The sequence below is a fragment of the Melanotaenia boesemani genome, chromosome 15 (assembly GCF_017639745.1).
Source record: "Melanotaenia boesemani isolate fMelBoe1 chromosome 15, fMelBoe1.pri, whole genome shotgun sequence".
Classification (NCBI taxonomy): domain Eukaryota; kingdom Metazoa; phylum Chordata; class Actinopteri; order Atheriniformes; family Melanotaeniidae; genus Melanotaenia; species Melanotaenia boesemani.
This window is the reverse complement of record NC_055696.1, coordinates 4,170,960-4,183,453: the sequence shown is the minus strand read 5'-3', so window position 1 is coordinate 4,183,453 and position 12,494 is coordinate 4,170,960. Positions and strand designations below refer to the sequence as shown.

General features: G+C 36.6%; 1 protein-coding gene across 1 annotated transcript; it reads right to left on the bottom strand.

Annotated features, from left to right (window-relative positions):
• Positions 1 to 2,728: 2,728 nt before the first annotated feature.
• Positions 2,729 to 9,738, bottom strand: zfpl1 (zinc finger protein-like 1). The gene is made up of 8 exons (XM_042008872.1): positions 9,573 to 9,738; positions 5,633 to 5,745; positions 5,426 to 5,537; positions 5,082 to 5,275; positions 4,913 to 4,991; positions 4,559 to 4,744; positions 4,292 to 4,415; positions 2,729 to 4,185 (listed from the first exon to the last, which is right to left on the bottom strand). The coding sequence occupies exons 2-8, from the start codon at positions 5,732 to 5,734 to the stop codon at positions 3,999 to 4,001; spliced, it is 984 nt and encodes a 327-aa protein (XP_041864806.1). The 5' UTR covers positions 5,735 to 5,745; positions 9,573 to 9,738; the 3' UTR covers positions 2,729 to 3,998.
• Positions 9,739 to 12,494: the final 2,756 nt, after the last annotated feature.

Sequence of the window (12,494 nt, the reverse complement as noted above, 5' to 3'; positions counted from 1 at the left end):
TGCTGCTCTCAGTGGACAGGCTTGAAGAGGAGGTAGATGTCACAGAAGAAGAAGAAGAAAATGAGGACGAGGAGGAAGATGATGGAGAAGAGGTGGAAGAGGAAGTTGATGAAGATGATGAAGATGATGTTGAAGATGACGAGGATGAAGAAACACAACGGTGCTTTAGCTTGTGGCGGTAATGGTGAGGAGGATGAGTCTTGTCTTCGTCACGCTGAGGTCGGTGGTTTGGTTGGGGATCGCCAACGTTGTGTTCAGCTGAGTGAAAGCTGTTTCAAAACAGAAACGTAGAAGTTAATGCCACATTTAGAAGTTTGTAAAAACTAAAACAAAATTTAAAAAAGTAAATTAAGTTTTTTATTTATTTTAAAGTTAAGTTCAGATTTAACCAATGAATCAGAAAGACTTACTCTTGACCATTATTGTGGTCTGACTGATGGTGGTAATGGTGACAATGTTGGCCCTGATTCTGGTGATGCTGCTTCATTTGTTGAGATTTTGATCTGTTGATCTTTCCATGCTTGTATTCTTTTTCCTGATGGTCGCACATTTTAGCCTTTGGAGCTTTAAAACTTCTGGAGTCCTGATGTTGATGTACAGGTCTGAAATTTTTCTCCATCAACCGATGCTCCCGGGGAGAACTGTCCTCTGACACTGGCACAATATCGATCCCTGGAAAAATATCTGACTTCTTTAAAACTTTGGGACACAATTCCCTTTATATGTTTTATATACAATTCTTGCTAAATATTAAGAGCAGTACAGTAATGAAGAAAATATCATAATATCAAATATAATCAATGATAAAACTAATAAGACTTCCTAACATAAGATATTAAACAAACTAAATGATGTAAAAAAAATCTCACATTTAAATGATAGTAATGTAAAACATGTCAAACAGAGAAATGCTCATTTAGAGAAAATTTGATAAATTGTAGAGTAACACTGTCCAGTGCAGCTTTAATTATAAATGACAATATAAATTATTAAATTATAAAGCAAGTTTTTGCATTCCAAAAGAGGAAAACATTTTTTTAAATATTTATCTACTATCTAATCAGCATCTGTACTTACGTTCCTATGAGGGCTGTGATGTTCCTTCAAATACATGGATTCCCCCTGAGTGAGCCACCTTATAATCAAGCTGGGAGGCACATGTGCAACATGCACACTGGCATATCAATAATTTCATCTGTCACCCAATGACAGAGAGCCTGGTCACTGCAGGCAGCTGCTTTGAACTAATTTAACATTATTGAACATTCAGTTAAAATTGCTGTTATACTGCACTACACTGTTCATAGTTTTATGTGTACATGCATATGAGATTAAAATAACATTTTATCAGATTAAAATATTACAGTGACAGTCTTTCTACATGTTTAATGAGAATCTTTTAGGATTTTGAGTGATAAACCTGAGATAATTTCTGATAAAACATATTTTCTGCAGACTGGCCTCCATTATGTAATCTTTAGATGAAAGATGCCCTGAGAACATAATAGAATGTGGATAACTCAGATCCATACTGCTGTAAAAGTAAAACACTGGCTTCCGACTTTTATTTTTCACCATTTTGTTTTATGTCACCAACTAACTCCTGTATTTTTCAAAGATTTTTCAAAAAATACAGCTTGTTTTTTTGTGTGTGTTTGCCTTTCTGCAAGATCTACAGAACTTACAGTATACTTTAAAGATATTTGTTTTGTGTTGGGCAGAGTTGCTGAAAACTGCACAACACGTTAACACCAAAGTCAAATTATTGATAAGGATGTCCCTATTATGTCAGTGCAGTGGACAAGCTAATAACTCAGAAAAAACTGTCAAATGCATTGAACTCCAATAGAAAAAAGCCAGTTCACATCATGAGATAAAGAAGTTATAGAAAGCATGTTAGATTTTCCATATGTCAAGAAATATATCAGACTATGAAATACATAAGCTTTGTGGTGTCTACAAAAGCCAGATCTGCCCCCTTACATGTAATTAAGCAACATGTATGGCATTGATCGCAGCCAGCAGCTCTCCCTACGTCAGTGTAACCATTGTTCAAATCCACCACCAGTCAATAGGAAACGTACTTTGCTGTGACGAACATGATGGAAAGTTCGAAATGTCACTGATCACTAACACGCAAACACATTATGTGTTAGTGGATATTTATACCATCAATATCTGCATTTTAATTAGGATGATTTCTAAGGACAGCGTGTACAGGACGAAGAGTGAATACAGCTCTTTTTATATCTCAATGCAGTTTTTTCTATATACAACTATAAAAATGTTTTTTTATCTTACAGTTTTTGCAGTCTATTTAAACATCGCACCTCTTGGGAGTCTCTGGCTGAGGCTTAGCAAATAACTGTGGTTCATTTGAAACATCTGAACAAGTTATATGTGAAAGAAATAACTAGATAGATAAAAGACAGAGTAACTGATTGCACTGATCCTGGTTTCAGGAGCTTACTGATCTCCACAGGACATTAGTGGGAGGTCATTAGTGATCGGGAGGCACCGGGGGGTGTGTGCATAATAGCAACACAACAGTATTGAACATTATAGAAAGTAAAATAAGAACTGGACATCAGATATTTTACTCTGTATGAATTGCAGTTGCCTTGATTTATAAAGGAAAAGTTTACATCACGGTTTAGGGAAATCTGATATTTTACCTACATCTTCTGGTAGAACAAAGAAGATTAGGGGAAAAAAACATTTCTTAAAAAAAATGATTTATTAAATATTAGGGTAGCTGGAAGTGAATGCTATACTGGCCTTTCACAAAACAAACATTATGGACAAAATATTAAATATATATTCTGATTTTGGGTATAAAGCTCTATTTTATTCAATGCTACACAACATACTTGTCATTTGCACCCAGTCAGTCACATATGGTGGAAACACCAACCCTGTGAATGGTGTATAAGCTTGTATTTAAAACTGAACTGCAATCATTCAAAAATCATTACATTCATGGATCAATTTCAAACCCTAATTACTGCCTGATAGCTTTCAAAACCAGATAAAACTGGATTTTCTTGCTGCATCTGTTTCAGAATATTTTGAGAAACATTGCATAACACCATAATACACAGATGCAAGCTGAGCACTGCATGTATTATGTGGCATGTTACTTCTATAATCACAAGCAGCCTGATTCATGAAGGAACAATGTGCAATATACAGTATGTTTATGATGCCGTTCATAAAACTATTTGAAGCTGTATAACACATCTGAAACGTAATTCATGGTTTAAGCTGTGTATAGAAAAAATATATAAAAAGAACATTAACAAGCTTAATTTATGTATTATTCCCATTTAATAGAGAATAGAAAACATCAGAAAATGTACAGAACAGTATGTATGGCAAATCTAAAAGCAAAGCACGCAGTTTTAAAATGTAATGGAGACACTCATCGTTGTGCAGTATGTGTGGGTTTGTGTTTGACTCCAGGTCTGAAAGTGAATGAATCCAGAGCCCCTCCATTCTTATCAGCACTAAGTTTAACTCTCTGTAAATGTTACGCTGCAGGTTATAACAGATTCAGACATCTCTGCCAGCACGAGTTGCTCTCTCAACGTCAATACTGTTTGTAGAGAAATTTCAGGGAAAAAAAATTCAATTAACTTACAAAGATCATTTACAAATGTTAGTGTTAATAAGTACTGCCCCTCTTCACCAAACAAGGAATAACTGATAACTCATCAATGCACCAAGCCTCGCACACCTTTGTAGTTCGTCGCTCTGCTTGTATCTTTGCAAAGTTACAAATGCTGGAAGAATTTTTATCAATTTATTTTCTTTACAGTCACTGAAGGACCCACCATGCTCCAGCTCCCTGACACAAATGAAGGGATCCTGCCAGCCTCTTACAATTGGGTAAACATCTCCCTCTGCTGGGCTGACCATGTACTGGAGAGTCCCATTTCATCCCCCCGAAACAGGCTTTTGCAGTGTTGCAGACATACAGATGGGATCATTGCTTCTCATCAGTTTTTCCCCACACGGATGTTGGGGTTTAGAAGAGGATCTAAATTTGGGTCTGAGCCGGCTGAGGCACGTCCGAGTTTAGCCATGATGATTATCAACGTAAAGAATCCCAGAACTCCAACTAATAGAAGCATGAACATCCGCTGTTTCCAGGACAGAGACGATCGTTTTCCACCTGTGCGGTTCCTGAAAAGATCAACAAATAAAATATGTCTTAGATCAAGTTGTTCCGCTTCTCATTTTATGTCCTAAAGTCAGAGCAATGCAATCCATAAACAACCATCATACTAACTTTAAAATTTGTGCAAACCAACTCAACGCTGGACGCCGCCGGTACTTATCATCATCGAAGTCAATCTGTGTAACAGAGCTGTGAGGGGAATCCCGAGTGTCGTAGACCTTTCTTGGTGATGATGCTGAGCAATAACAACAAAAAAGAAAACAATGTGAAAAGGTCCCTGCATACAAAACAAACCTGACATTTTATTTATGTTAAAAAGCAGAAACAAAGCTCTTCTTTGAAACCAGACAGAGAAAGCAGAATTAAATGGCTTTCTACCTGTGTGTATTTTAATAGTGTCAGAGGTGTTGGCAGTAGTTAAGTTGATCACAGCGTGCTCCTGGATATTTTGATCTCCATTCTTATGAAGACCCCCTCTGTCCTCCTGTGGTGGAGGTGAGACTGATGGCAGGCTGCTGCTGGTGTTGTAAGAGTGACTGGAGTATACATTATTTTGCTCTTGCGCTGTAAAAACAAATAAAAACTGTTTGGTTATCGGAGCATGTTGCAAATTATTATGACTTCCATCATCATAAATTAAAATATTTTATTACTACTGTCAAAAGTCTGAAATTGGTCACTGTTAAATATCCATGTTTGACAATTTACTGAAATATAAGCATTAAAGCTCACAGTCAAATGTGGACCAGTCAGTGTAATCACTAACATCACCAGCTTTTGTCTCTTCAAGGACTTCAATGGGCTCTTCAATCTGTCAACAAAAACGTTCTTTTTTAATGAATCAACATTGCTGTAAATTTATTTTTAAAACTCATAGTACAGAACAATAATGGGCCTTTACCAGTGGCAACCCTAAACCAGCTCTGGCCCAGTTGACAGATGACAGCTGTTCTTTCAGCACATCAGCAACTGGGCTGGCCAGATTGGAAGGAGGAAAGACTGGACCCTGACAGGTGGGACACTGGTACCCTGCTGGGGCCGTATGGAGAGGCAGCCGAGATGCCAGGTTATTAAGACAAGCCCAATGAAACACATCTATGAGAGGAAAAAGGAAAAAAAACTGGATTATGGCATAATTTTTCAATGTTGCTAGAACAAAAAGCAAAACTCATTCATTGCCATAGTTTGCATTTTCTCAGCATTTATTCACGATGATGTTACAATACAGAGACTTGACCATCTTACCATAGCAGACCAGTCTGACTGTGTCTTGTGCGGTCAGTAGATTATTGCACAGAGCACAGTTGGGGTTGTAATCACTGTCCTGAAGCCATTGCAGATAAGACTGCACGATACACTGAAAAGCAGCACGTTGATACACAGAAAGTTGCTGTTGAGCCACAACCTTTGTGACAACAAACATCGTGTGATGTTGTGTTTTTTCCTACTGACCGTGTTGTGGTTGGAGACGAGGCAATGTTCACACACATTCACACGATGCTCGAAGCAGAACAAATTGGTCACCTTTCTCTTTGGACACTTGCAGAGACCCATAGCCACATGTGCTGTTGATCACAAAATAAAACAGGTTTGTAATGGACTTAAGGAACAGCATGTCCTCAGACTGAATACTCAGGTTCTCATCATTTTCTAAATTAAAGACAGGCTAAAAATGTACTGTGAGAAGAAGCTAAAGAAATAAGGAGAATTCCTTCTCATTAAACAGAGCAGCATTTAAGTCTTATCCTGAAAGAAGCATTCTTCCTCTGAGCACAGCAAAGAGGCAATGGTTTAAATAACTTCATTTTTCCCCCACGATACAATCAGTGTTTTAACTTCAAATTCAATAAATTTTCACAGCCTGAATAACAAATCATTAGGCTGGCTTTATCCTTAGGGTCTCGCATGCTCCGCATAATCAGCTGCATTATGTGAACCAGAAACTAAGGGACTTTTAAAAATGAAAATAGTCATTAAAATAGGACTTTTTTAGTTCCAGTTTGATAGACTAGAAACATGTTAATACTGTATGTGACCATGTAGCTGATAACAGAAATATTATCTCTCTATTACTGCATTATTACCAAGTTGACAAGTAGAGAATTTTTTTTATAATAAATAATAATAAATAATTAAAACACATCAGAAAACAACCCTCAAGTGGAAAGAGCTGTGACTTAAAAAAGGTCTAACTGTACTGTTGATGCAAAATAGCAGGTTAACTTCTTTGGTTTTGGATAAGCAGATAGTGTTATGGCAAATTATATTGATTTATTCAGCATCGCTGGTGTATGAACGTGTCTGAATGTTGGGTGGTGGTCTGAGAAGCTGTTGGTGCAGACTGGCTGCCACATTCACTTCAGTCTTCCCCTGGGAAGCTGTGGCCACAGATGTAGCTTACTGCCACCAAAGTATGAATGAGGAGTGAACGAATAATGGATTTAATAATGTAAACACTGAGTGCTGCCAGCAGAAGAACAATATAAATCTAATCCATTATTATTATTCATTCATTCTCTGTACCGCTTGGTCCATTACGGGTCGTGGGTAAGCTGGATCCTATCCCAGCATTAACAGGTGAGAGGCAGGGTACACCCTGGACAGGTCACCAGTCCATCGCAGGGCCAACACATAGGGGACAAACAACCATTCACACTCGCACTCACTTCTAGGGAGAATTTAGAGTCATTTAGAGAGAACCTATACATACATACAAACTCCACACATAAAGGCCACGGCCCTCAAGGTTCAACCCCCCCCGCCGAGATTCAAACCAGCAATCTTCTTGCTGTGAGGCTGCGGTGCTAACCATCACACCACCGTGCATCCCTTCTTTTGTTTAAACTTGTCACCCAATCACACACATTCACATACTGATGGCGGAAGCTGCCATACAAGGCACTCAACCACGACCAATCAGGAGCAACTAGGGGATCGGTGTCATGCTCAGGGATGGCTCAACATGAGCTCTCTGGGCCGGGATCAAACCAGCAACCCTTGAGCTACAGGACGACCACTGTACCCACTGAGCCATGCCACCCCTCATTATTATTATTATTATTAATATTATTATATAGGAGAAGAATTAGAAAACACGATGTGCATTTCACAAAAACAAATGGAGGATTGGAAATGAACTAAAACTTGGTTGAAATGAGGCTGCAGCTGTGATAATGGAGTGAAAAACAAAGCACGGCCACAAGAAGAGTTACATTCACTCCTGAAATAACAAAACGGACAGAACTGTTTGAAAAGAAAAAAAAAACATCTCTGGGCAAGATCTTAACACGTGGAGAAGGGGTTATGAATGACTCAGACAGCATGAAGAAGACCGCACTGGCCAGTGTCCAGGAAAACCAGTTGCTCTAAATATCAAACTTTGATTAAGAATGTGAAATTCTTTCTTTTTTAGACAATGTTTGTTGGTTAGACGAAAACAATATAAACAGGGTCCAGCCTGTTTGGTGTTAACCTGGTTAGGACTGGTTAGGACTGGACTGTCCAGACAATTAAACTTGGAAGTGCATGTGTGATGATTTGGGTTACATGAGTGGAACATGTGCTGGGAAGATTACATTTAAAGACAAAACCATGAGTGCTGGATACACAAAAATCTTGGCTTACACGACTCCCATATCTAGAAGACTGACAGAGAAAGGTCATTCTAGCATCCCAGAGCACATTGACAAAAAAAGAAAGAGTTTCTACACATGAAAAGTAAAAAGAAAAGCTAATTCTATAACCTGGTCACATTTTTCACGTGATTTTCCAACAGAAAAATAAAGCAAAACATAAATCAAAGTGTAGCTGGACACTGAAAAATAGAAGAACATCCCTCCAACATTATCATGTTTTATTTTTACTACCAACTAATAAGTGAATAATTGTCCTTTGTTGCTGCCTCTTGGCCAGGTTATTGTTGCTAATCTACTTACCTGGTTTAACAAAGGTATAAATAAATTACAGAAAAAAAATTAAAAGCTTGAATCTCTGTAATAAAACGGGAGCCAAATTTGTATCAAGGATTTGTAGTTTTAACACAAGAATTCAAACTGTATTTAATAAAAGAAATAATATGGAAATACCAAATTTTTAACATTTATTTTGATAACGTATTCACACCCAGGCTGCTGTCATTCTAAAACAAAGACAACATCTACATTTTTCTGATAAACTTAAAACTTATAGCCAAAATATAAATATAATTTTAAATATTAAATTAAAACAGGCAAATTAAAGCCTTTTTTTTTTTTTTTTTTTTTTTTTTTACAAATTGTTGTCCCTGTGTTTAGTAAGATAAAGTTATTTTCCATTTCTATCATGGTTGCTCCAGGTCTTGAAGGGTGACACACTAATGTGTTGAATCCAGTTTAAGTGGGCTAAATTAAATTATTTTTGTCATTTTACACATCATACAAAAGAGTAAATTATCAATTAATTCAAATAAAAACATTTAAAAAGCGTCAAGATTATCAATTTGAAAGTATATTAATTTTAGTTATTAAATTTTAGCTGTAAAGCAGCTGAAATATCTGATTGTCTCTGACTCAAATGGTCAATGCATTTAGAAAATTCTAATTAATAAAAATTATTTTAACAACAAATTGTTGAAAGGTGTTGTGTAGTTATATATTGTTTTATTAACAGTTTCTTTGCTGGATTCTTTGAAAGAGTCAATCAAATAATTTTTTCTATATTGACCTATTTCATATTAAATTAAGTTTTATGTGAGATATGATTTTTGTCATATTTGCATCCCCTATGTCTGCATTCCCACGGGTTGTGATACACTATTACAGCCTGAAATATTGACTGTCCTATGAGTCTAATTATTTGATTTATTCTTCTAAGATATGTCTTCTTAGGCTTAAATTGTTAGTGTTGAGATTTAGTATGAATGACTTAATCGTACATATATTAAGTCAGTGATGTCACACTGTTGTCATTTCACAACCTGTGGGTGGACAGTGCCTTTACCAGACTATTATTCAATAAATATGAATACGCCTTAAAAGGTGACATTTTATTCTATCCAATGCTATTATCAGCTAGTCCCAAAGGCACACAGATTTACATAAATCAAATTACGTAGTTTATGCATCTTTACCTGTTAACATAAATGTTAAGGTTTGAACAAAATTGACAAGTTATCAAAAGGATTTCAAGGAAATCGGTTTCTCAGGTCACACACACCTTGTTTAACACCAAAAATGTATCTTGTCATGGAGAACTTCTGACAATTGGACTCAACAATATTAATCGTGCTAACGTCAGTTAGCTGCTAGCTGAGCTGGAAGTAGTCAGGTGAGGTAACGTTAGCGAGCTAATCAAGCTAGCTGGAGGAGCTGAGGAAGTTCCAAAGGCAAGTTATAGAGTTAAATATTTACGTTACCTGTTACACAGACATTAATCAAGACCCGCTCGTTTTAGGTAATGTTGTACGTTGTCATTTGAGCTGCCTTGTCAATTTCACATAGAAGGCGGTTCCACGATATGTCACCATTAACCTAAACTGATCCCTTCCTCTCTGTTTATGTGCCACGTCTCTTCCGCTTTTGTTTCTTCTTCGTGTATCTTTTATAACAGCCTTCCATTGTGAGTTCTGCCATCTATTGAGCCGGAGTGGATGTTCATTTGTCTGGCAAATTTAAACGCTTGTAATATGAAAGGTAAATATAATTATCAAGTATAAAACATTTACTTGTTGTAAACATGTGGTACACTTTCAAATGCACATGAAACACTTAGCTAGCTACTATTTATTTTATCTTTTCTTTCTGTCTCTACTTGAAACCAATTAAAAAAGCATCAAAACTATTTGAATGATACACTGGCAAATGAATTATATGCATTTTTACACAATGCATTTTACAAAAATCCCGTTTTGTCATATTTTCTTTAACATGTATAGTCCCAGAGATAATTATAAGTTCAGTTGTAATCCATATATATTGACAATTTATTTAGACATTTAGAAGGATTTCTGCTTTCAAAGCATCCCATTAGAAAGAATGCAGGCTAAGTCTTTGACAAATCAGCTCTGTCCCTGCAGCTTTGTATCCACAAACCAGTCTCCAAATTGAGTCCTTAAAGGCATTTGTAGCTATTTTAAGAAGATAATCAAAAAGGGCCTGAGACTGATCCTTTGATCACATGCTTGTAGATTACTGCAGTGACTTCTTCAAGAGCGATGTTCAAATAAAAAACAACAAACAAACAAACAAATGTAAATTTGGCATTATTTGACTTCAGATAATTGTGTCTTCATTTGATTTTATGATGCTGTTAGCAAAATGTCAAGTGTTGATCTGAAAATGCCCATAAAATAACTAAAATTTAAAGAAAAGGAAAAAAAAAAAAAAAAAAAAAAAAATCTCAGCCAGCTGTAATAGACAATATCAAAATAATTTAGGGCAGTTCCTTTAAAAAATACTTTACATCCTGCACACAAGCAGCCATGACAAGCCTCAGTCCAGGTCTTGACAAGCAGTTTTCAAACGCATGCTAATGACACTGAAGCAATGGGCGATTTTGCCTGCTCATGCATAATAATGATTTCTTCGTCTTTACAGTATGCATGCTTGTGTGTGTAAATGGCCATGGATATATCTGCGAATGAGGGTACAAATTGTTTCCTTCACTGTTCACTGCACATGTGAATTGCCTGTAGAGGGAGGCGTTGAGAGCAAAATGAGAAAATGAAAAATCAAAAGACCAAACCAAGTGTAAAGGAGGGAGACAGAAATGTGCTGCACTTCTATTATTCCACTTGACATAGAGTTTTGCTTAATGCATGAGAAACATTCATAACCTATTTGTTTTGATTGGAGTCATCTAATCTTACATAACTCACTGGGCAGTTTTTATTTAAACACCATGATTAACAAGCATGTCCTGACATTCCATGTGTATGCAGTCTTCTTGTCCTTAGTGGCTACTTACTTAATTTTGTTAAAAAAAAACATTAAATAAATGAAAAAGATGAGGAGACCAAATGACTTTGTGCAGAGCATGGACCTGTGATGTCCTCAGTGACAACCAGGGACAAATATAAATCACTGACAGGGGGTAAGGGCATGTGAAGACTGGAGCAATCAGATGGAATGAAAATCTGAAGACAAATGACAAAGGCGCCGGAGGACAAATCAGCACGCAAGCTGCTGCGACTTTGTCTGAAACTGTGACTGTGAGGCTAGCTGGGTTAGGCTGGGAGACGTTATTGACTGATTGAGTCTGGCACGTATCGATCAGCTATCAGCTGCATCTGTGAGGGACTGCGTTAAGATTCATGTGTGGCTTGTTTAATTAATCTGTTCTCTGATGTTACTGTAAAAGCCCTAGCACTATATATACCCATGTGTTATTTTAAACATGTTACTATGCATTTTTGCCCTTAGAGGTGCTGGTGCAGCTGATTCTGAAGAAAAGGATTGGGGGGGAAAGGATTCTTTGTAAACTAACCATAACAAAGACGTACTCAAAGCATTTGTTCAGACTTTTTCATTTAAACCCACCTACACATGCTTTGCATTCGTTCATGCAAACAGCTCTATTACTGTCCTTGTTTATACTAATTCTTTGCATAGTCTGAGAGTTTACTGATGAAAGCATCAAAGTGAAATTTAAAAAAAAAAAATGCATTTTCACTAATGAAACACTGACTCATTTTTCAGTCCACAGACAATCATACAGTTCTACTCTACTACATGTGGATGACTATCAACTTTAGATATAATGCAAGAATATGTTGTAGTAAAACATCATGATGTTATCAGTAAATTGGTTTGGATCTTAGCTGGAATGCACACACATTATGAATTGTGTTTTTTATGGCTAACAGTTTCTCAAACCAGTTTATTAAATGATTTCTTAAAGCTGCTCGAAATGTGTCAGTTTCTTTATACCCTCCTTTGTTTAAAAGACCCATTTTTACAACTGACACAATGCTTACAACAAAATATTAGTTTTTGTCTCATGAAACCCTGAGAAGGGGTGACATTATTTTATAACTCTGATTTGAGTCATGGTGGGAATGATGAATGTAAATTGTCAAGGCTCTGGTTGTGTGTGAGGTATTCAGTGGAGGTCCACAGTTACCTCAGGTTCATCCTCATATCCTTTCCAGCTGCAAAAATCCAAGATGGCAACTGCTGAATGCTAAACTTGAGGCTTCAAATCAAACCAGTAGCAGATATTATGGTGTCTGCAGATATATGCAGACACCATTATATCTGCTACTGGTTTGATGTGTGTGTGTGTGTGTGTCACCAGTAGAATGAAATTTAAAAAGTACTGATTTATCTTTGACACCAAT